Below are 25,523 nucleotides of genomic sequence, written 5' to 3'. Positions count from 1 at the left end.
ACTGGCCTGGCAAGAGCTAAACTCGGGCCTTTGAATTTCCCTTTCTGTGTGGAACACCTCCCCTCTCTCACTTTTTCACTTCTTTTGGTTTTTTGCTGAAAGTCACATCACCTCCTGGTCATCGCCTACCTGCTCCCACTCTGTTCTTTCGTTCTGTCCACACTTGCTTGTTTTATTCTTCTTGATAGCACTTCATGGGTTTCATCCCCCTCTAAAGGAGTGCTTAGCCTCCTCTTGATCCTGCCAAGACTGTGAACTCCAGGCAAGCCCAGAAGAGGGTTTATCTCCTTTGCTCCTCCCTCTTTTTTTTTTTTTTCTTTTTAAAAAGAAATTCCCTACTATATCCCTACACTCTGGAACAGTTCGTAGCAAATTCTCAAGACAGGTTTGTTGAATGCATTCATGACTTTTAAAAAAAGATCACTGCGGTTGTTGCAATAGAGAAAACCCAAACAAGGGCAGGGCTCCTGTGTGCTGACTCATGAGCTAGGAGGATGAGAGAAACCATGGTGAGGGACAACTCCTAAATTTAAATCAACTTGATTGTTGATGGTGACATTTATATTTGAGATAGCAAAGTCTGGAAGAAGAACAGGTTTGGGAAATTCAGTTTCAGATGGTTAAGTTTAGGATGTTAATGAGTTAAGTAGGCAGTGGAATATACAAATTTAGAACCCGGAGATGTATATTTGGTAGTTTTTAGAATAGAGAAGGAATTTAAGGCCATAGATATGGATGAGATAATGTACAAACTGTAGAGAGAAATGAGAGGAGGGAGAGGGAAGAGAAGGGAGCCTGGAGAAGGAGGAGAGGGAGGGGAAAGGGGGAGGGGGAAAGAGGAGGAAGCAAAAGGAAGAAAAGAGAGGAGGGCAGAGCTTAGGACAAATTCCTGCAAATGCTGACGTTTAGAGCTAAGAAGTGCCACAGAACAATGGAAAGGACAGCACCACATAGGGAGGTGCAGGAAGGGGAGGGTTTTCAGGAGGGAAAGGCCGCCCCGTTGGCTGAGGCTGAGAGCTGGAGCAGGGGACTGAAAAGGAATCCTCTGGATCATCCCATATGTCGATCATCTCCTTGTGGCAGTTTTAGTTAACTGGGGCATGAGAGGCAGAGAGTGCAGGGTTTGCAGAGTAAATGGGGTGAGGGGAGGTGAAGAGGGTGTGTATATAGAGAGGATCCTGAATCTGGCCCTGAGAAACAGCACAGAGAGTCAGGACAGGCCTCTTACCCATGACAGCATCTTCTACCAACAGCCTGTACACTGGACTGCCTTGTGAGGGGAGAACTTAGGTGTGACTCTCGAGTTCAGGGGTCATGTTCCTGTGGTGCTGTGCTGTCCAGATCTTCCATCTCAGAGTATTCGCTGTGTGGATTCAGCAGGAAGTGTGGTTGGCAGATACCCTCCAGCAGACGGCTTATCAGGACTTGCCTCAGCTCATAGAAACCTTCCAGGACCACATCCTTCCTATGCTGCCTGCATCTCCTGACATGTGAGCTGGACACTCTCGCCTCTCAGTCTAATGCTGGACACTCTAGCCAGCAAGCTTTTGCTGTAAAACTTTCTGCCAGGGTTGCCTGAGGCCTATCTTGCTGACTCCCTCTCCACCACCCCCCCTGCCCCCACCTTTCCTTCCGAGGTACTGATCCTCTCGCTGATGTCTTGTACCCAAACTCTGTCTTGTTGCCTGCTTCCTGCGACACAATTCAGCCAGAGACAGAAGTCCACTTGTTCAACTGTAGCACAGTAGACAGATGAGGCTGCCATTAATATGGGGCATAGCACACTGTGACCATCGGGCAAAGCCAAAGCTGTCGGTCTAGCGAGCAACTGAACTAGAAAAAGGAATGGCCCAGACACTACCTTCAGTTTTGGGGCCGCATGTGGAAAGACCCGCAAACATCATTAACTGCTGAGTGGAGTCACGGGCCATACATGACAACGGGACTCTCTTTTTGTTGTTGTTGTTTTTTAATCTGTGGTACTTCATGTTTTCTGCCTCTAGCTCCACACAATTGTTAATACATTGAGCTCTTGCCCGGTGCCTTGTGAGTTCATTGCTGTGGTCTGAGGCTAAATTTGGCCTCAGTTCGCCCTGGCTGGGAGAATCCACATGTTCAGAGAAGCGCTGCATCAGAAAAGGAAATTTCTCTCAAGATACCTGGCTTCATACCCACAGCCAGAGCTGAAGAGAGGCCCTCTCCAGCAATGTGCTGCGCGCGGTTGAAAGAGGAAGAGGGGTGTGTGTTTTTATGGAAACCTCAGTCGCCTTTTCCTCTCTTCTGTGAATTGCTTCTGTGTTCAGGCAGCCGACTTAGACAGCTGTGAGGAGAGGTATGTGGGCGTGATGGGGGCCTTGGAAAGAAAAGGCCTCTTGTACCCCTGCCAGTGTCTGTAGGTGGTGTGACCTGGGAAGACTGAAGAGCCAAGCTTCTCAGCAGCAGTGATGGAAGCCGGAATCCCAGTGGCAATGTTTTTATGAGCCACAGGGGGAGCCCGAGTACCGGGAATCAGGAGGTGCCAGCCTGGTCCAGAGAGAACTCAGGCTTCTCTTCCAGGGAGGTGACTGAAGGCCAGAAAAGATGCGGAGGAATTTGAAAGCTGGGAGACACTTGTCCTTGTCCTCTGCTTGACAAACACAAAGCTCATCCTTTGAAGTGAGCGCAAAAGCCTTCTTTAAGGGAAGGCTTCTCAAAGCCCAGGCAAAGCCAATTATCCCTTTCTCGTTATTGTCTCCCAAATTGCTTTCATTCGGCAGTGTCTGCAGATGGCTGAGTTTTCATGCAGGTAAAGCTCGCAGAGCAAGACATAACCTGGATCCTCCACGTGCCAGCTTGGAATCTGGCTTCTCCTTGGTGCACGTGTGACTGGTGCTTCAGAATTATGAGGGAACTTTTTGGAATGCAGATTCTAGGTGCTGTGTGGACAAATGAACCTCAAATCATCATAATTAGGACCTTGGGTTATGCTTGTGTAAAGCACGGTGAATATAGTGTTGATGTTTTAAGTGTTTTTAAAATTAATTTATTAATTGATAATTTCATTGATGTATATAATACATTCGGATCTCATTCATCTCCCTTCTTGGCCTCCTCCTACCTCCACCTCCCTAGTCTCCTTCCATCTTCAACCAAGCCTCTATCCTACTTTCCTAGTTTTCTTGTTATGTTTTGTGTTGTGACCCAACTGGGTTTAGCCGGGGCCACTGGCATGGGCATGGATTCAAAGCTGTCCTCTGGATGTGAATATGTGAGTAAAGACAACGACTTCCTCTCAGGTGGATACATGGCTAAAGACAATGACTCCTTCTCCCCAAGTGTCCATAGACTGCTATTCCATCCCCCGACAGGGTGGGAGACCCATGAGACCCTCCCCATCAATGAATGTTTATGGGCTCTGTCTTGTGCAGGCTTACACAGACAATCGCGACTGTTATCAGTTCATGAGTGCCTTGGTCATGCCATGTCCATCAGAGAATGTTTCATTTCCCAACTTCACACCCTTCCAGTCTTTCTATCCTCTTTTCCATGTTCTCTGAGCCATGGATGGGTGGTGTGGGTCTCTTATTTAAGGGTGAGCACACAACAGTCACTTGTTCTCAGTACCTTTTACCAAACATGACTCTCTACATTAGCCACTGTTTGCTTCAAGGTTCACAGCTGGGAAAGACCATTGCTGACTTCTCCCCAACTTGCCTGTAGAGCAACTTCTAACACCATGCAGGCTATCGAGCAGGAAGGAAGCTTCCAGCTTGTTCCAAGCCAGTTCTAGCTTGGCTTCTCTGTATTCTGCAACCAAAGTCTGTGGTGTCTTAAGTAACACAGTATTACCATCCAGTTCTAATGGGCAACCAAGGGCAATGACCATAGCCTGTATAGTTTGGGGACCTCAAGGCCTCAAACATATTTTGGTCATGAATCAAAACAACCAGAATAAAATATAGTTTCCATTATGTCTTAGCTAGGGTTTCTATTGCTGTGATTAAACACCATGTCCAAAAGCAACTAGGGGGGAAAGGGTTTATTTCAGTGTATAGTTCCATAGCATAGTCCATCACAGAAGGAAGTCAGTCCAGGAACCCAGAGGCAGGAACCCAGAGACAGGAACCTAGCTTAAGCCATGGAGAAATGCTGCTTTTTGGTTTGTTCCTCATGGCTTGCTCAGATTTATTCAGTCTGAAATTCTTTGTTTGCATTCTGTTTTGTTTTGCTTTTTTAAGATGGGGTCTCTCTATGTAGCTCTGGGCTGACCTAGAGGTCATCGTGAGCCCAAGCCAGCCTCTAACTCATAGAGATCATCAGATCATCCTACCCCTGCCTCCTGAGTTCTGGAATTAAATGCATGCACTACCATGCCCAGCTTCAGTCTGCCGCCACTGCCTCTTCCTCCTCCTTCTCCTCTTTTTTTTTTTTTTTTCCCCAAGACAGGCTTTCTCTGTGAAACAGTCCTGGCTGTCCTGGAACTCATTCTATAGACCAGGCTGGCCTTGAATTCAAGAGATCCGCCTGCCTCTGCCTCCCGAGTGCTGGGACTAAAGGCGTGTGACACCATTGCCTGGCTTCAGCCTGATTTCTTATACACACAGACCACCAGCTCAGGAGTGGCACCGATTTCAATAGATTGGAAATCCACCCCAAATATAAATCACTAATTAAGAAAATTCCACAGCTTCCCTTCCCTGCAGGCCAATATTATGGAGGCATTTTCTCAATTGTGGTTCCCTCCTCTAGCTTAGGTCAATTTTACAAAATAAGTAAAAAAAGAAAAAGAAAGAAAAAATCAAGATATATTTTAACTGCCATATACATATTTCATATATATAATCAAAATCAAAATGACCCAAACAGTAAGTTTTATTACTGTGTGTGAGGCATTTTTGGTATAGTCTGTTCTAAAAAGAATGTAGGCTGTAGGTCTAGAGTGACCCTTGTCCTGTTTGCAGGTTCTGTCTGGTAGTTCGACAAACACTGACATAATGAAGGTGAACAAATATTGGATGAATGAATAAATGCATGGCAGAGCAAACAAATGAACACATGTATTCCAACATCCAAACATCTAGAAAACAGAGGGCTGCATCAAATAGTTTCTAAAATTTGATTTCTCAATAATTTTTACTATACCCCAGGACTGGGAATCCACAAATAAAGAGATCCCGGTGGACATGAGATCGGAGTGTTCTATTTTAATTTGTTCACCAATTAAAGACATGTAGCATCTCATAACTTCCCCCCAACCTTCCATCCCTGAGCTTAGAAAGACCAGCAAAGGCAAGAGGAGAGCTGAATGTGCAGGAATCTTACAAAGGTTTCTTTTGTGATGTTTTTTCTTTGCCTTCTGCAAGGCCCCAAGACTGATGTATTAGCTATCATTCTGTTGCTGTAGTAAAACACCATGCCCAGGGCGACTTACGGAAGAAAGAGTTTATTTTGGGCTTACATTTCCAGAGGGTTAGAGTATGTGGTGGTGGGATGGAAGTAGCAGGCAGCAGGGAGAAATGGTGGCCAGAACAGCAGGTGAGAACTCACATCTAGAAGCACAAACAGGAAGCAGAGAGAAAATACTGGGAACAGTGTGTGCTTCTGAAACCTCAAAGCCTGCTCCCAGTGACACACTCTAGCAAAGCCATACCTCCTAAGCCTCCCCAAACCAAACAGGGCTTCCAACTGGAGAGCCAATATTCAAATACCCAAGACATGTTGGGGGGCATCTCAAAGCACCACACTGAGATGAGATGTGGAGAAAAGAGGCCCGGCTTCTGTGACCTGGAAAGGTGTGTCTTCCACTGGACCAAGGAAACCTTATGCCAAGTCAAAAGAGAACGTGAATTTTTGGCCTCTTTTTTTCTTGACAGCCATCCACTGTCATATTCTCTCATATTCATAGGCTAGGGGCTTTAGAAGTGTTTAAGGCCACCACAATGCAACCTGGGTCTCCAGGAACTTAAAGAAGGCTGGTGTTCTGGAAGTTCACCCAAGAGTTCTAGATGATTCACTGGGTAAGGCCCTGGGATAGCATGAGGAAAAGCTGTCAGTGGGAACCAGAGGTAGGGGGGTCTCTGTATTTGGACTGGAGGTTGAGGTGATCCCCACTCCAAATTACATTTTCATTAATATCAATTGCTTGTCTGTCCATTGTGTTCTGTAAATTTCAGCATCTTGTTCAATCCTTGTAACTCTGTGGGTTCCAATCTATCATCCACTAAGACATAGAAAGGTTCAGACAAATCACAAGGAGTAAAGATAAGGTTTACCCGGTAGCCAGGTTTTGGGGCAGGCATGCTGGGCTGAAGAGGCAGGTGTGAGGCAGGTAGTGAAGAGAAAGCTTTCAGCTGGGTACTGTTCTGCAGGAGCTACTGGGAGAGCTGCCATATGAAGCCCTCTGATGCTTGACATCTTGTCTTGGGACAAACCTCCCACCCACCCCATCACTAATTGCCATATAACATAGAATAAAGGACACACATATTTATGACATTACTGATTCTGGGAGCATTCCTAGCTCTCAAATGACTGGATATTCTCTCCGTGTGAATGTGTGAAGTAAGGGGAGAAGAATCAGAGCCAGAAAAAAAGATTCCCTTCAATATCAGAGCTATCCAGAGCAACTTCTAGAGTAGTAGGGATGAAGCAAGGGCATTGGCAAGTTCCTACTAGTTCAAGGCTGAAATGTAAGAGCTATGATTTATTGAAAAATCAGGAGCTGGTGTTGGGCACAGTTTAGTCAGTTAAGTGCTTGATGAAGGGGCATGAGGGCCTGAGTTTAATGCCCAGAACTGACATAAATAACAGCAGCAGCAGCAGCAACAACAACACACATGGACCTGGGGGCAGACACTTGTTATCTCAGAACTGGTGAGGCAGATATAGTTGGATCTCTGTGGAGTGTGCTGGCCAGCTAGCCTAGACTATTCAAGTGAACTCCAATAAGTGAACTTTTATTGGCCAATAAGAATCCTATCTTAAAAATCAAGGTGGTTGTCCCCTGAAGAATGACACCTGAGGCTAATTTCTCCATATGTGCCATGTGCACACACATGCATCTATACACATATATGAATGCAGATACTCAGGCATATACATGTATACATAAAGAATGGTGTCTTAGGGTTTCTATTTCTGTGATGAACACCATGACCAAAAGAAAGTTGGGGTGGAAAGGGTTTATTCAGCTTACACTTCCACATTGCTGTTCATCACTGAAGGAAGTCAGGACAGGAACTCAAACAGGGAAAGAACCTGGGGGCATGAGCTGATGCAGAGGCCATGGAGCAGTGCTGTTTACTGGCTTGCTTCCCCTGGCTTGCTAATTATAGCATGCTCTGCTTTATTATAGAACCCAGGACCACCAACCGAGGGACTGCATCATCCACAATGGGCAGGTCCTCCCCCATTGATAACTAATTGAGAAAATGCCTTACATCTGGATTTCATGGTGGTATATTCTCAACTGAGGCTCCTTCCTCTCTAATGACTCTAGCTTGTGTCAAGTTGACACACAACCAGCCAGTACAAATGGTTACTATATAACCAAAACTGGACTGAATGCTTCCAAAACTGTTTTAACATTATTTTACAACAGTAATAGTAATAAATTATATATACATATATATGTATATGTGTGTGTGTGCGCGCGCACACACACACACACACACACACACACACATGCACTTCTTTTTGAAGAAATGATCTCATTATATATACAAGGTTGGCCTTTATCTCAACTCAATATGTATCCCAGACAGGCGACAAACTAAAGATTCTCCTGTCTCAACTTCCTGAATGCTGGGATTACAAGTCTGGGCCACCATACTCTGTCTTCATGAAGATATTCTTACTCCTATTTTACACCTGGGGAGTCTGAGGCTCAAAGAAGTTAAATACATTGACCAAGACCAGACAAAATGGAACTGAGATAGGAAACCAAGTCACTCAAAACTGAGTGATAGATCCCGTTAGGGCTAAGTTTTGCTTTCTGTGGGAATACTCTTACTAATGGGCTTTGTTGTCTGATTGAATAAGAATATTCAGAGAGTCTTGAGCATGTGTAGGACACTCAAGTGGATCCATGAATCTTTTCCAAGGCCAATAAAGGGCTAGGGCATAAAATAGATGGTTCTGTACCTCACCAATTGTTCCCAGTGTTTGAGAGCAGCTGGGGTCCTAAGCTGACAGCTGACCACAGAAAACAGGGAACTCAGAGAGGCAATCCTAGCTTCAAAGATCTGGACAGGACTTGGAGAACTTCTCAGGCATCACATTCCAGTCCTGGGTCCAGGAATAATACCAGTTCATGAACTCAACCAAGGGTCCACAGCATTCTTGAAGGTGGAGAGACAGCATAGCCTCTCTTCCAGCAACACCACTTAGCTCCATTTTGTGTGTGCGGCTGACAGGCAGCACTGAGCTCTGCCACTATACCTCATAAGAGGCCAGTGCCCCACCTCAGCCCTATGCTTCAGGCTTCTCCCTCAATGACTCCTTTCTTCCCTGTTCCCCAACAGGCAGGCAGATCCTTATGTGCACACTGCCAAGTTGGACAGCTCAGGGGGGAAATGCTAGATTTTAAAGGAGACCTGCAAACAGAAACTAAGAAAATACCTCCCTTGTTCTCATGCCTGAGGTGCTGGATAGAATGGCAGAGTTCTTATTCTTATTCCTCATTCATTCATTCATTCATTCATTCATTCATTCATTCATTCACTCACTCATTCATTGTGTATTTTTGTATGTGTTTGTGTATGTATTTATGTGGGGTAAGTGTACACACACACACACACACACACACACACACACACTGAGGCCAGAAATCGAAATTGGGTGTCTTCTTCCATTGCAATTGGGTGTCTTCTTCCATTGCTTCTCTACCTTGATTTTTTTCAGCATCAGCATCTCCCACTGTCCTGGAATTTACCAATTAGGCTAACTTGGCTGGCCAGAGAATCCAAGGGGCCCTCCTGTACCTGCCTCTAAAGCATCTGGATTACAGATGCTCAGCTGTATCTGCCTTTTTATATGGATGTTTGGGATCCGAAGACATACGGCAAGCACTTTGCCAACTGAGCCATCACTGCAGCTTCCAGTTCTTAAAAAGAAGGACAAAAGTATGGTCTAAGCCAACTGTTCAGTGCCTGTGGCCCTTAGAGTAAGCGTGTGAAGACAAAACGAGGCAGAGAATGAGCTTGTGTTGCCCCAAGTGCAAAGGACCCAGGATACAAGATATTCCAGAATTCAGTTCTCAGGCTCCACCTACCCTCTGTGTGTAGGTCATTAACATGGTGAAGAATCTCAGGCAGAAAAGATACAAAACATTTGCCTCAGAGGGCATAGCAGGGGAGAAACTTGGGGACATAAGGGGCTTATATTATCTCTTGGTGAAGGTAGCACCCAGGCCAACTCAGATCCTAGTTACCACAAGGGTGCCTGCCTCGTATCATAAAGACGGTAAGAATTCGAACATGTCCGGAAAACCAGATGGGAGTCTGGGAAATTTCACATGGAGATCCCATGGTATATGGAAATTCATCTCTGGTTACAGTTTCCTGAGTGGGTGACAGAAAAACAGACAGCTCGGGTCAATGAGGATGGGTTAGATGGATAGAAATCAAATAAAGTAAGTGCAGGGACAAGAATGTCTTCCAGGGTACTGACTGCTAACAGGCACACATGGTTACAAAGCTCCAAGCATAAGCACTAAAGGTTTCCAAGGGAGAATGAACCAGGAATCAGGTGAAGTCCATGGTTAACAGTGAAGATCTTGATTGGGGCTATAGCTCTAGCAGCAGAGTGCCTACCTACCATGAGCAAGGCCATATCTAATCACTGGTCCCACAAAAAGAAGGGGTGGAGTGATATCTCAGCAGTTAAGAGCACCCAGCTGTTTTTATAGAGGATCCAGGTTTGATTCCCAGCACCCACGTAGTGGCTTACAACCATCCATAACCCCAGATATCCTCTTCTAACCTATGTGGGCACCAGGCATCATGCATGTGGTGGTACACAAGCCTACATGCATGTAAAAAACTCAATTACATAAAACAAATAACTCTTTAAACAAGTACATACGAGAAGAAAAATAGTAAAAACCATAATATCTTGAATTTACATTGTTATCCTTGATTTTGGATACTGGGCAGGGGGGGAGGGCAGGGACTAGGACTCAGTGTTCACAAACTTTAATGACACCACTGTGATGGAATATGTGAGGATTAGCTGAGACGCTGGGGCGTTATATTAGCATACATTGAGTTTTAGAATTGATTAGTGCATGATGTATCTGCCCCACACAGCCTAAGCCCATCGTTCAATTCCATAGGCCTCTTCACAAATCAACAAGGATTCACTACTTTCCTGTAAAGGTATGATATGGCCTGATAATATGACCACTTGAGACACTAGGGCTATGGACAAGCATTGCAGGGTGGGCTTCCTGAGCTCTGTTTGGAGTTGGAAGGTATGAGAACATCTACACTTCATGCCTCCTACCCCTGAAGTCAAGCCAGCAAAACACCAAGGAGCAGGGTAATCTGCTCTCTAGATCACACCCAGAGAATTGTTGTTGGGCTCCAATGTCCTATCAGAATTGTAGCAGGGACAAGGGCCAGAGGGGCATAAAAAGAGCCACCTTATCCAGGAAATCAGCAACATCAACTCAGCAATGAAACCGGCTAGCTACTTTCCCTCCATCCCTCTTCTCTCTTCTTTTTTTCTTTCCTCCAACACTGGTCTAAGAATACATTGTGTAACGCAGGTTAACCTCACCCTCTGAGGGTTGGGATAACAGGTATACTTCACCACACATAATTTACAAGGTAAGTTTTCTGTGTACTTTGTATGTTCCTGGACACTGTGCTGGGCTCTTGCCATGTATTATCAACTTAATCCTTCCAAGCCCTCCATGATGGTGATGCTGTCCTGATCCCCACTTTTTAGATGAGGAGCTAGGGGACACAGACTTAAATTATTTGTCCAAGGTCAACCTAGTCGGTGGTGAAATCCAAACCCAGACCCAGAACCTTTCTGTCAACCAGCATTATTTTTGGTTACATAGTGACATTACAGGTAATATATTCCACATTCCTGTTTCAATGTCCCGAGCATTCACTCCAACAGAAGAATATCAAGTATGTGGCGTTTTGTGTGTTTGTTTGCAGTTTTTAGCATATTCATTTTGAGTGCTTATAAGTTCAAAACTACTGTGCCTTGCAACTCTTCTCCTAACAACAGACCAGTATGGGAATCAGTGCTAAGAGATGGAGAGAGATCCAGGGCAGATTTGGACCCTGTCCGCATAAGCCATCTTCCCATACCTCATACACCAGCTAAATTGCCAGGAACATTTCTGAGCTAATAATTGGACTAATAAGATAATTCAAGGACTATTCCTCATTCCTGCTCAGCCCACAGCTCTGTATAGGTGGGCGCTAGAGTAGAGCATAAAGTGGGGACTAGAATAGGGGAGAAGGTGGGTACTAAGAAGGGTGGGGAATAGAATGAGGGAGCGATGCATCAGGCTTTTTCCTGAAATATTCCCCCAGAAAATGACATGAAATTAGAGGTTCATGAGCACAGCAGGGCGGGAGTGAAGGAAGAATGGTTTGCTCTGTGGGAGGAAGGAGTGAGAGCAAACAGGAGGTCTAGGGCCACCTGCAGGAGGCCTGGGAGGCTTCTGAGGAGGGAGTGGTAGGGAGGAGAGCCAGCTGTGGCAGGAAGGGAAGGCGGGAACTGAGAGAGCCTGAGGTTCAGTTCAGTTCAGGCAGAGAGGGCAGCCCCCTCTGTATTTCCCAGGCTGCTCCATGGATGCCGGCAAGAAGGTTGAATGCCTTAAGACCTTCCATCGGCCCCACCTCCCGAGCCTCTCTCTGAAGCTGCTGCATTGGACACAAAAGGGGGAGACACAGAGACCTGCTAACAGGAACCTGGTTTCAGTAGCCGAGCGAGGCCACGTGTGACAAAGCCTGGGCAGGGTGTTTCACACTGTTGTCTGCATTTTCCAGGTAAGCAGCTGTTTATGTGTGAAAGCCAGAAGTAAAGAGCGAGGACCTAAGTAGAGGAGGTGGGAGGTGACTGGAGTTAGCGCAAGCTGGAGGGAGTCAGGGAAGGAGAGGAGCGCGGGCTTAAGCAGGAGCAGGAACAAGCCCCAGGCTAGACTTCTGAAGAGCGGTGGTGGCTGTGTACGGAGTGGGAGAACTGGGGCTTCACTAGACCCACAGCTGGCTGATGGGTGTGGATGAAGCTCAGCAAAGGGCTGTGCTCTCATGGCCTCGGAACCAGCGCATCTGGAGAGCAGACGTTCCAGCCACACCACCTTCTCAGGGTTCCTCTTCCTAACCAGGTATATTTGCGCACACTTCGCCAGATATCCATACCCCGAGTCCCCGATCTCCTCCTAGCCTTCCCTCTGACAAAGAGCAAAGGTCTACAATCGCTATAGAAGAAGAAGAAGGCAGCATGACTGTATTTATTCACTGGGATGTGGCTTACCAGAAAAGGGATTCTCTGTCAAGAAAGGCAATCTCTCCTGAGGCTCCTGAGAAAGTTAAGCTAGGAGAAGCCTGCCTGATGCTCTGAGGAGGCTTGCCTGTGGCCCCGAGGAAGGAAACAAGACGCAGGCTATGGAGAACAGGGGGGCATACGGGCCAGGAATGGGTAAGGAGAGTAGTCCACAGAGCAGACCAAGAGGAATGTGCACAGCCTGTTGTCCCAGAGAGAGGATGAGACCCTAGACATCTGTTACATACAAACCCAGCATCCCTGTATTCCCAGCTGGAAGACTCCAGACCTGACTCAGGATGCTAGTCAGCTGGAGTTTGCCAGATGTGAGTCTCTTCACAGGTACACATTGCTCTCCAAGATCCCCAATGCTGAAAATATTTCAGACTTGGTTTCTTGTCAAAACATACACCAGCCACACTCTGACATGTTATGAGGCCAGTGCATCTAGAGGACTACCCCCTGGGCTTAAGGACATGAAATGCTGAACACAGGCAGGTCTGCAGTATGTCTTCCCTTAATCCACAACTTCTGTATGCAAAATCAAAAGTGAGGCTTCCTCCCTGCCTCTCCCCACTACACACACACACACACACACACACACACACACACACACACACACACCACTGGGCAGTAAGCAGGTAGGAGAGTGGAGAATACAGCTTAGTAAGTCAGGTACAGGACACACCAAGTTCAAAGACAACTCCTGTCATCCCTGCTGAGGTGGGGGTGGGAAGGGTGCAAACAGTGAAGGAGTTTGGTGACATGACTAACATTCCTGGCTGCCCAGGCTGAAGTCTATACAGCATGCTTCTTGGCTCAGTCAGCCCTGGCCTCTTTCTCCTGTAGAGGGCAATCTGGGTCAGTGAGCACAGGGAGGAGTCCAATGCTCAGCCAGCACAGCCAAGGTTCCCTGGCCCAGCAAACACAAGGGGCTTTGATTCCTGCAGAGAGCAGCAGCTCCCCCTTGGTCCCACCACCCCAGGATGCTGTGGCTGCTCTTGGCATGGCCCAATCCCAGAACAGGCCCTGTTTGGGAGGCCTCAGCTAAGAGGTGGTGGTGCTTGGGTTCAGCATACAGACATGGAATCTGAGAGAAATCCCAGAGCTGGTGTCTGTGAGCTGGGTGGTCTTGGGCAGGCAGAAAACCTCATTAAGGCTCGAGTCCTGTCTGTAAGATGGGAGGAAAAACACAGTTACACCGGTCTCTATCTGGAAGGAGTAAATGAAAGTATGTCTGGGAAACAGTCAACATAGAGTTAGTGGCCACCAAAATGCTTATTGTGTCTGGCATTCTCAGGATGGTCCCTCAAAATGAAGCAAGCTCACCCCACTGTCAAGGACTAGTTCCCATTCTCACTCCAAGGTCCTTTGTAGCTCCCCCTTCGGAAGCCGCTCATCCACACATATATTTCTTGCTAACTTCACTCAGCAGGCTTTGTCTGTGTCTCCAAACTAAAGCAAAAATTAAACTGAAAACAAGACTCAGATGGCTTCCACATCTCATGCCTTGCTGTCCAAACCTTAAGTCCATGCTTGTCAAATTGGGGAACACATACCCTTGTGGATATGTGGGGTATGCTAAGCGTACTGTGCCATGGGGGTTCATATGGCATATTTAGGAGAAGATTAAACATTGGAGATAAAGGTGGACATAGAATATACATTCTCATGAATGTTTAAAATGAGCCTTTTAAATTCTAGGTGGGCATCCCTTTTTCTCTGATTGCCTCTGTTCACCCTCCATGGCAGTTAGGGTCTTTTCATCCATTGCAAAGGCCTTGCTTAAGCAGACAGGTGGCTTAGGAAGCCATCTGGTGTCTTATGTTCTCACGCCCATTTTTCTGGGGACTATTCCTTGCCTTCAGAAAAGGTGGTCTATACTGCCCAATGCCTGGGAGGCAGCCCCAGATAGTCATTATAGGATAACACACTTGCCTTCCTGGCTGGGACAGCAGGAGCTAACCTGGTCTTCCAACTTGGAGATACCATAAGAGTGTCCAAGATGTCTCCAAGACTGTTTCTTGCTGTTTCATCTAGCTTCCCTAGCCCAGACAGCATCTGTTTTGCCAGTATTTGAGGTGTGGGCACCTAGCAAACCCCCTACCTCCATCTGTCTCTGGGCTTCTAGGAAAGGATTTCCGAAGGGGAGATGGATGACTATGGCAGTTTCAGTAGAACCCATAGCATCCTTCATCCCACGATGCTGAACAATATACCTGGCATGGCTATCAGTAGGAAAAAGAGCCATAGGCATATCCTCTGCCTATGAAGGAGATTAAATACACTCACTGTTTACTCCTTACCTTCTCCCCCTTCTGCAGGAACCCTGAGCCAAGCAAAAACTCTATTTCTAGGAGGAGCAGACAATTGAACTGCCATACACTGTGGCACAAATGGACTCCCAGGATAGATGGAACAAGATGTCCCTTGGCAGCATGATTCATGACACCCAGATGTTGAGCATGAACATGGTGAGTGATGACGAGGATGGTAGAGAGGGTGGCTCTCACAACAACACTGACTTGCAGTGTGACACTCAGACTTGCAAAGAGGAAGATAAATGGTCTGGGTTCTCCAGCGCTGGCTTTGTGGAGCAGAAACCTGGGGAGATGCCCGTGAGGACCACCAACCGGGGAAAAAAGGAATCGAAGATCACCCAGACTCAAGACTCCCCTCGATTGGAGGAGGGCCTCAGTGTCCCTTTCAGAGCCTTCTCACAGAGGCAGATGCACTGGGACTCTGTGTGCAATGATGGAAGCAAGAAGACAAACAAGGACACAGCCTTGGAAGTCCCGACCAGTTTCTCGCATAGTGGGGGGTCTTTTTGGTTACAGAACAGTGCAGATGCATCCTCCCCAGACAAGAACTCTCTGGAGCACCTTCCCAGGTCCGAGAGCACCCCAGCTCAGACTTCAGCCACTCCCTCCAGCCCGGCAGCAGCATTGGCCAAAGCGCAGGGCAGTAGAAAAGTTCAGGGCCAGGTAGGCCCAGGAAGCAGAGGGCAGGAAGAGGAGAGTCCCAGCAGGTGTGTCCAGGACCGGCGGGCCTTCCAGAAGTCCAGCAAACTCCAGGTCCCCGAAGACCACCATGGCGCCAAGCCCTACGTGTGCCAGCTGTGCGGGAAGGCCTACTCCCACCGCAGCACGCTCCAGCAGCACCGGCGCCTGCACACAGGCGAGCGGCCATACCGATGCCCCTTTTGCGACAAGGCGTACACCTGGTCCTCCGATCACCGCAAGCATATCCGCACCCACACCGGCGAGAAACCCTATGGGTGCCCGGACTGCGGGAGGGCCTTCGTGCGCTCCTCCGATCTGCGCAAACATCAGCGCAATATGCACAGCAACAACAAGCCCTTTCCATGCGCCCAGTGTGGCTTGACCTTCAACAGGCCACTGTCGCTGCTGCGCCACCAGCGCACGCACCTGGGCGCCAAGCCTTTCCGCTGCTCGTCTTGCGGCCGGGAGTTCTCCGTGGCCAGCCGCATGGTGGAGCATCAGCGCGTGCACTCGGGCGAGCGGCCCTTCCCCTGCTCCACCTGCGGCAAGTGCTTCACCAAATCCTCCAACCTGCAGGAGCACCAGACGCTGCACACCGGCCAGAGGCCCTTCAAGTGCTCCGACTGCGGTGTGGCCTTCGCACAGCCCTCGCGCCTGCTGCGCCACCAGCGCATCCACACCGGCGAGAGGCCTTTTCACTGCGCCGAATGCGGTCAGGCCTTCGCCCGCTCCTCCACCCTAAAGAGGCACCAACAGATTCACTCCGGGGACAAGGACTTCCTCTGTGCCGAGTGCGGCAGGGCCTTCCGCATGGCATCCGAGTTGGCGCAGCACATCCAGCTGCACAATGGGGAGAGGCCCTACCAGTGTGAGGGCTGCGGCCAGGCCTTCACCCGCTCCAACCACCTCCAACGACACAAAGCCAAGCATGACACCTGCAAGAAGGAGCCTGTCTCTTCCTCCTCCGATGAGTGAGAGCACCATTAGCGTGCTGCTAAGAGAAGCTAAGATAACCTCGACTTCACATGGCAGCATGGAACCCAGCCCACCCGTGTGCCCACCCACATCCTGCTCTTTCTTCCCTCAAAGCCAGTTAGGCTTACTGGTCACTCCCCTTACTGTGTGGTTTCTGGCCATGGGTTGCTCCGTGTACTTTATGTACTTAATGTGTTGTGTGAGACAAAATAATCCCAAGGATAGGGTCCAGGTGTGCAGTTTCACACCGGTCTCCCATTGCACAAGGCCATGAACAATTGGAAAAGGGGAAAATAAAAAAGTAGGGCCTGGCCAATAGTCAGATTCCTTAAGTCAGGGATTTCAGTGAATGAAAAGTTGGAGAATTCTGTGCTGGGCTCCGTGTAGGATTCCATGGGTACCCTGATGCAAATAGCCTATTTTGTTCTTCTCAAAGCCATATCAAATATTGAGAAGAGCATCTTTAGAGAGTCTTTTTAATTTTTATGTAAAGGAATCCTCAGAAATGATGTCTGTGATGGACTCTTCCAAAGAACAAAGCCCACCTGGGGGGTAACTCAAACCAAGCCAGACATCCTAGCATGTCACTTGACTGCTAAAATGACTTTAACCTTGAGGGAATGTCTCCATGGGTTAGCTTTGAAGTACAGAAGGCAAGGATGAAGGTTGGTGCTGTATTTGGGAAGCAGTAATTCCGGAAGGTCAGAATAGTTTCAGCATGTAGAAAAGAGACCCTCACCTGGGTCCCACCCGTAAAGCTCACAGGGGTCTCCTCTCTGCCACTGCTTTTTCCCTGCACAGGATATGAACTTAAGCCGCATGTGTCACTTGTAGAGAAACATTGAATTCCTTTGGATAAGCCACAGATTCATTTAAATCTGCTTGGCTCATTAGCTGTGATTTGAAGGAAATATAATGAAGCACCCTCTGCCCAGGTGCCAATTGGCTTATTTGTGTTTGTGTCAAAGTCATTAAAATCAACTGTGAATGTCTTCATGCCTCGTCATTATCCTCTAATGAATTTATTCAAAACCTGTCCTAACAGCCATTCTTCAAGGTACTGAGATAGGCACTAGTTCTTGGAAAATCAGGAGTTTGTGGCTTTGGACCTTGACCATGAGGAATCTGTGGCTTCACAAATATTTGATGCTGACAGACAAATGACATTTGTAATCCTTACAAAGTCCACCAGGTAGGAATTTATCTTTTCAAAGTTTTTTCCTATGTGTTTTTTTTTTGTGTGTATGTGTGCAAGAGAGAGAGAGAGAGAGAGAGAGAGAGAGAGAGAGAGAGAGAGAGCATAAGCTTACTGGTCTAAATATCCCAGGCTATATTCATTGACTACTCAACATGAGCCATGAGCCTTGCAGTGTATGTAAGGGAAGACTGGTTGGGACAATTTTTCTTAGACATGTGACTTACACAACAGCCTGAGCATGTGCATGCAGAAGCTGGAGCAGGACATTGAGAGTCACTCTCTGTCACTCTACACCTTATCTTTTGAGACAGGGTCTGTCCTTGAATCTAGAGTTCAGCATCTCAGCTAGGCTGCTGTGCAACAAGCCCCCAGGATCTGCCTGTCTCCATCTTACCGGGTTTGGGGTTTGTCAGTACGTGCTGGCACACCTGGCTTTTGTGCAGGTGCTGGGAATCTAGTCTCATGTCCTCATGTGCTTGCTTGCATAGCAGACACTTTACCCACTGACTGAACCATCTCTCCAGTCCCCTATATATAAAATTCTCTCAGATACAACCTGGTTTGGACCCACGGTATGACTGCTAAATAGCATTCTCATGATACATGAGGCCAGAGGGAAGTAGTGCGTATAGCTGTGACTTGCTTGACAAAAGCAGCCTTTGTAAGATGCAAGCCTGAGGGTCTGTGTGCTAACTCCATTAGATCATCTGCATATCTGGTTGACTAGTTTCAGTCCATCCACGTCATTTACCAGTCAAGCACCTTGAAGTTTAATTTCTGCAGCTGAATGGTGGAATAGGAATGATGACAATAGATAATAAAGGCGGAGTCATCTTAGCAGCTGACAAAAACTGTGGCTGATGCAAGAGCATTAAACAGGAAGAGAAATCAGAACTATCCTTCACCTATGAGTAAAATAAAGACTATCACGTAATCAGTGAAATATTTGAAGATTGGTTAATCCTCTGTATTTTTTGAAGGTGGTTGTTAGTATAATTTAGTAGTTAAAATTTTTGATTTGGCTCTACACTCTCATCAGGAGTTTTTTACCTCAAGGATAATTTGTACAACAATTTCATAGAAGTCAGATTGGTTATTAACCACTCAACTTGCTGAATCCTAGCTTTGAGTATCAAGACAGTACAGTATCTGGGTACCACTTTCAGGTCTGCACACCTTTAAAGAAGTCAGAAAAAAAAAGGATTAGAATGTGCTGGGTATCTTAAGTATTCTATACTATGTTTCTGAAATATAAGGGGGTGGAATGAACAGGCTAAAAAGAAATTCATGAATTGTTCAGGCATGTCAAATAGGCGGGTTACATGTTAAGAAAAATGTCCTCAACCAGTCTTCTCTTACATTCACTGAAAGGGCTCATGTTAAATAGGCAATGGATGTAGCCTAAGATATCCAGACCAGCTAAACATGCGCAAGTGGATTGTAATAACAACACAGGGAGCAGACATGAGAGAAGTGAGAGAAGCCAACCAGTTGTCAGAGAACTTGACACAAACTCTGCTGAGTGGAACCTGACATTCCAAGTAGGGTAAGTTTAAATATCTTTGGAGAACAATCAATGCTTGAAGACAACTTACGTTAGCTCACATTATTGCTCCAAATAAGTTGGGCTATTTTTTTTAAATCTGGCTTTCTAGAAACATACTCTACATTACATCCTACAATCTCATCTTCTTATTTTATAATTCAAAATCAGGGATGGGGCTTCTTTGTTATATTACTTAAAGCTTCTTTCCAGACAGATGTCATTTTCACAGATTAGCTTACCAGTGCTGATTTGGAGATACCTGGTAAAGATGTTCACTTATGTGTTTCCACTCAATAAGAGTTCACCTGATAATAGTGCCTTAGTTAGGGTTTCTTCTATTGCTGTGAAGAAATGCCATTGTCATGGCAACTCTTATAAGGAAAATATTTAATTGGGGTGGCTTTCAGAGGTTCAGTCCATTATCATCACAGTGGGAAGCATGGCAGCAGACAGCAGACGTGGTACTAGAGAAATAGCTGAGAGTCCTACATCTTGCAGGCAACAGGAAGTCAACTGAAAGTCACTCTGAGGGAAGCTTGAGTGAAAGAGACCCCAAAGTCCACACCTACAGAGACACACTTTCTCCAACAAGGCAACACTTTCCAACAATGCCACTCCCTTTGAGAGCCATTTTCTTTCAAACCACCATATATAGTCACCAGAATCTATAGTAATCATGACCTATATTATACAAAGATTAGGCAAGGTTTTACAGATAACCCATTATCCACAGAAATAGTCTGTTTTACATGGAGGAGCTACTGGCAGTTGTGATGGTGTCCACTAGGATGTGCAAATAGGTGGAGGCACAGGGGCATGAGTTTGAGGCAAGCTTGGGCTATACCTCGGGGTAGGGGTGTAGAGAGTTGGTTCAGTTGTTAAGTGTTACAATAAATCCACCAAAAGCTGCCTGAGCACTTCAGCCATGTGGGCGGTCTCTGCCAACTGCCTGAGTTCTGCCCGCCGAGTTAGGGGCCCAAATAGTACACAGAGACTTCTATTGTGTACAAATGCTGCTTAGTCAATGACTAGGATTCTCATCTGTTAGCTCAGTCTTATTTATCATAAATCTATATATTTTATAAGACTTAATTTAATTATTGGATGCCTTCCATTGGCATCCCCCTCCCTTGCCAGTGGATCACATTTCACCGCTGGAGGAAGAGCAGAGGGGAAAAAGGGAGCACTTCCTGGTTGTCCTTCCTTAAATATAAGTCTTCTTGCTATGTCACTTCCTGCCTGGATCACCACTTCTTACTACATTTCCCAGAATCCTCCTCGACTTCTAGTCCTGCCTAACTTGCTGACTCATTGGCCAAACAGTACTTTATTTATCATCCAGTAAGACAAACACATACACAGAAGCACCTCCCCCATCAGTTAAGAGTGTTTACTGCTCTTCCAGAGGACTGGAGTTTATTTCACAGTACTAATAATAAACAGCTTTGATCCTTTTGCAACTCCAGCTCCAGAAGATCTGATGCCATCTTCCAACTCCTATGACCATGCACAAACGTGTACATTCACAGACACGCAGACAAATAAAATGATAAAAATAACTCTTTAAAAGAATCCTATTTTTTAAATCAAATGATAGTGACGATTAACCCTATTTTTAAAAGATAATTTAAGGGATGAAGAAGTTAAATTGTCCAAGAATAGTGACTAGGATATGGCTGGTATAGCTGCCTCTGCTTCTGTTTGGTGTGGCAGAACATCCCACAATTGTTGATGCCATACATGTATAAGAGGTAGGCAGTCACAATTTCAAAATAAAGTAAAAGTTGGAACAGTGTACAGGAAATCATGGTTTCGTTCAAGACCAGGACTGATCTGAGAATGAGTGTGGAACAGCTTGGCTTGGCAGATGTTCATCATTAGCTTTTGATAAAACTATTCATAAGTTGGCCAGAAGGAATGCAGTGGAGCCAAAGGAGGGAGGGTTCCTTGAAAGCCCACTAGTATTTTCTTGGCTAAAGAAACACCAGGAATGAATAGCACTTGGTATTTACACACATTTTGTAATCTCAGTGCATGCACACTGTAAAGCTATATGCCCTTGCTCCTTGCAAGGAGGTGATATGACTAGAACATATCACCCAGGGACTCCAAACAGACCTTTAAAAACTCTTGCTTAGAAGGAGTTGGTGTTAAGGATCAGTTTAATTGCTCAGACACTCGAGCAGATGCCTTTGCTAAACTCAGTACTAGGATGTGAACTACAAACTCAATGACCCATGAAAAAACACTTCCAATGATGGAATGACTCACTCCTCAAACCAGAAAAGGAGTTCCTGTTTAACAAGGATACCTGTTCTTACTATTGATTGCTCTCTGTCCTTTCCGCATGAAACCACTCTGGCTCAATTTCCCACCTAGCCTGGGTTATATTTTATAGTTCTTGGTCTTTGGCTTTTTCTTTAACCAACTCCCTTCTGTCCTCATTCAGTATAGAGTTTCATTGTCCTAAGGAGTGTCAGGAACTCGGTTGATTGGGTCACTGAATAGGTGGAAGTCCACTCACCACTTCCTGCCTTGCTCCCCAACACATCTTGCCCTCCAAACTCTGATGCTGCTTCCTCCTCTTCCTTCTAACCCACTGAGTACAATGAATGCCATCCTTACACACACACACACACACACACACACACACACACACACACGGAGTCATCCACTGGAACATGGCACTCTATGTGGAGACACACTCCTGAAGAAGAATAACTCTCCTTCCCCCAGCACCCATGAACTGTTAGTAGCTTCTCAGCTACAGATAGGGATTCATGAGCTCCTCCACCCTCCATCTTTTAAAATATCATTTTTGGGACCTGTATATAACTTAATGATAGAATACCTGTTTAGTGTGTATGAGGCAGACAGGCAGACATAGACACACATCTTTTATAATAGAAACATAAGTAATTATTTCCCTGAGTTTTGTGAACCATTCTAGCAAATTAATCGAATCTAAGGAGAGAATCCTACCTTATAGCTAGTTTTCCTAAAACACAGGAAAGTAATCCCAGAGCTTGTGATTGGCACTTGAAGTGAGGAGGAAGTAGTCTTAGGGACAGGACTCTGGAAAGTGGGATCTAATTCTATCTATATGTATTATTGGAATTACAATGAATTAGAAGACACATAACTGACATACACAATTGCTTGTTGGTAGAGAGACTTATACCTTTGGGGATCACAGAAAACTTCTTTGACAACTGATATTCAAGATATTTTAAGACTTATCTACAAAAGTGTCTAAGAAAATTGGTAAACCATGTGAATTAAACACAAGATTAATCTATTAAAAACCCAGAAGATAATTCAGATTCTTGTTCATAGTTGGAAGGACTTGTCACCCAAAGAACCAAATTATGTGTTACTTATTACATCAAGTCGATATAGTTTGAATCAAGACATCATGTTTAAGAGAGCTTGAAAAAACAAATTCTAAAGCTTATACTACAAGGTTAAAGGCCTATGACTGGCCCAATAATTGCAAGAGAACAAAATGAAACAGAAACAAGGAGGGTGGCTTGACCCAGGAGCAAAGCACAGGAGGCCACAAATCATTTCAGAGTTATTGTAAATTTTATATTGACATAAGGATGGACAAACAGTTTTATAAAACAAAACAAAAATACCCCAATAAACAGACCCAGACATTTATAGATGCTTAATATATAACAGAGAAGTTATGGCAAGTCAGTGGAGAAAGAAGCTGTGCTGTTAGTGTGTTGGGACACCCAGGCCTTTGCATGGACAAATAAAGTAAAATAAAAAAAAATAGATCCATTCTTCATATCATACAGTGTTAAATGACTACAGTCATCAAAATGTTCAGACTAGATAAACATGAATGAACATTTTTATTTTATTTAAATTTACTTGTATTTATCTTATGTGTATGAGATTTTTGCCTGCATGCCCGTCCGTGTATCACTTGTGTGCCTGGTGTCTGTAGAGGGCATCGGATATCCTAAAACTGGGGTTGCAGGTGGTTGAGCCACCAGGTGGGTAATGGGAATCAAACTCAGGTCCTCTGAAAGAGCAGTCAGAGCTCTTAATGACTGAGCCATATTTCCAGTCCCTAGAATATTTTTTAAAGACAATCCTCCAAAAAATTGCAAAGGAAACAGATGGAATTGAACCACATCACAATTTTCAAGATCTGGCAGTACATTGGGGGCATGTACGTTTAATCAAGACACAATGGAGCATGAGACGGGGGGGGGGGGGGGGGGTAGGGAATTCAAAGTCTGACTAGGCTGCATAGTAAGACCCTATCCACCAACCCCATTCATTTGACCATCTGTAAAGCAAAGGGTAGCATAGGTAACATCACATCAAGTGTGAGAAAACATTTGTGACACATATAATTGTCAAGGGACTAGTGTCCATAATCAAAAAATTAGCCAAACAAATTAATAAGAAAAATCCATCTTAAAAACTAGACAAATGATGAAAAAACTAGTCGAAACTCAAATTTCCAATAACTAAGGAGAAGATGACCAACCAACCCCAGCAATAATAAAGGAAATGCACAACAATTAAGTTGATAAACATAAAAACCCAAGACCCTCTTGATGCTGAGAGAGGGGCCGTATCAGTCATACAACATTCCTGATGAAGATGCCCAGCTAGTTCCAAAGATGACCAAAGCAAAGCAACAAACACACACAACAGTGTGACACCCTTCAAATACATCAAGGTCAGGAACATCTCATGAGCTGTTCTAGATAAAAGGAGGTTAGAGAGGCAGGACAACTCAACGCAATGTGTGTCCTGATCAGAAAATAAAGAATCATGGTAGAAAGGACTTAGTTGGAAAAGCTGGTGAAGCTCACAGTTCTGTATAAACTTTAATATTGAATTTTACCATGGTTACATAAGAGACTTACTTTATTCCTGGGAGTTATATTTGGGAAATTTTAGGACTGAAAGGTCACAGTGTCTGAAACTTAGACACTGTTTGAGGCAAAATGATGTGAGTAAAAGTTTGTATGAGAGGAGGGGTGGAGAGAGGGAGAGGGACAAAAGGAGAGAAAGCCAGTGTTGCAAAGTGTTAATAAATTGTTGAATCCAGGTGAAGATCAGACAGGAGTAATGTTATTATGCCCTTTTAAAACTTTTCTGCTGGTGTGAATTTTTTTCAAAATAAAATGTCAAATGGAAGTGCTTCTTTGAAGTGTTAGTGTGTAGAGAAATGGAAAATTTCATACTCTGCTGGAAGGAATGTAAACGATTGGTACAGTTCTTTGGAGAGTAACACAATAAAGATGCTGTACTCACATGATAAAATTAATATAGCATGAGGATGTGAGTGTCACATAAGTAAGCATCACTACATTCTCCTCTTATACCTTCAATCCAAATGAGATGTGGGAAGTAAAGAATTGAACATTTGTCTATTTTATATTTTAGAAAAAATAAATTTTATAATAGATATCAAAAACTAATATGATAGTATATTTCTACAAATACAGCAATGCTGAAGATAAGGAGTTAATTTTTAAGTTGCTACAGTCAACGGGAGACTATCCCATTAAGAAATTAAAATACTCATGAGACTAATTATAAAAAACACGAGAATATTAATTTCAGCATGATTTAGAGCAAAAAAATTAGTAGCAACCTAAATTTTCACGAGAAAGAGAATAGATAAACAAATTATGTTTTATTTATAGGTCAGGAGACTAAATAGCAGTTGAGTGCAATTAAACAAATTTGCTAAATACCTACAAGGATATTCTTTGAGCTGTTAAATGAAAAAAGCATAGTCTATCCATATGTATTGTATTAGTCAGCACAGGCTGCTGTAACAGAGTATCATATCCTTGGAGGCTTAGGAACAACAGGAATTTGTTTGATTTTCATAATTCTGGTGGATGAAAGTTGATAATCAGGGTGCCAGTGTGTCCAGGCAGTGGTGAGGGTCTTCCAGACTTCAGCCTGCTGACTCATGCTCTCACAAACAAGCCAGCACTAATTCCCAATCACAGGGATCCACCTTCATGATCCATATTGGGGTTCATATTTTAATAAATTTGAGGGTGCAGTGAAGCATTTATATCAACACATAAATTGCAATATGAAGTATGATGTTTAGAGAGAATCCAGTGTTCAGAGAGCTGTGGAGAAGATGGCCATTAACAAGCCAAACTGAGTGGCCTGGAATAGATTCTGTTTGTATCCCTCAAGATAAACAACCCTGAAGAAATCTTGCTGTCAGACTTCAGCCCCCACAAAGAACCTTCCCCCCCAATTAATTGTAGTTCTTTCTTCTGCTAGCTGGTTCATTTTTGTCAGCTTGATACTA

General features: G+C 45.0%; 1 protein-coding gene across 1 annotated transcript; it reads left to right on the top strand.

Moving 5' to 3' along the window:
- The first annotated feature begins 11,792 nt into the window (after positions 1-11,792).
- On the top strand, positions 11,793-16,466 carry Znf648 (zinc finger protein 648). The gene is made up of 2 exons (XM_027418073.2): positions 11,793-11,942; positions 14,847-16,466. Exons 1-2 carry the CDS (start codon positions 11,793-11,795, stop codon positions 16,464-16,466), a joined length of 1,770 nt encoding a protein of 589 aa, XP_027273874.1.
- The last annotated feature ends 9,057 nt before the right edge of the window (positions 16,467-25,523 follow it).

The sequence above is a fragment of the Cricetulus griseus genome, chromosome 5 (genome assembly GCF_003668045.3).
Source record: "Cricetulus griseus strain 17A/GY chromosome 5, alternate assembly CriGri-PICRH-1.0, whole genome shotgun sequence".
Taxonomy (NCBI): domain Eukaryota; kingdom Metazoa; phylum Chordata; class Mammalia; order Rodentia; family Cricetidae; genus Cricetulus; species Cricetulus griseus.
The sequence above is the reverse complement of the archived record's forward strand: the minus strand, read 5'-3'. Positions and strand labels throughout refer to the sequence as shown.

Coding starts and splice junctions, on each gene's coding strand:
- Znf648 (XM_027418073.2), top strand. CDS start 11,793: ATGGATGCCGGCAAGAAGGTTGAATGCCTTAAGACCTTCCATCGGCCC. Junction 11,943..14,846: donor CAGTAGCCGAGCGAGGCCAC/GTGTGACAAAGC, acceptor CTCTATTTCTAG/GAGGAGCAGACAATTGAACT.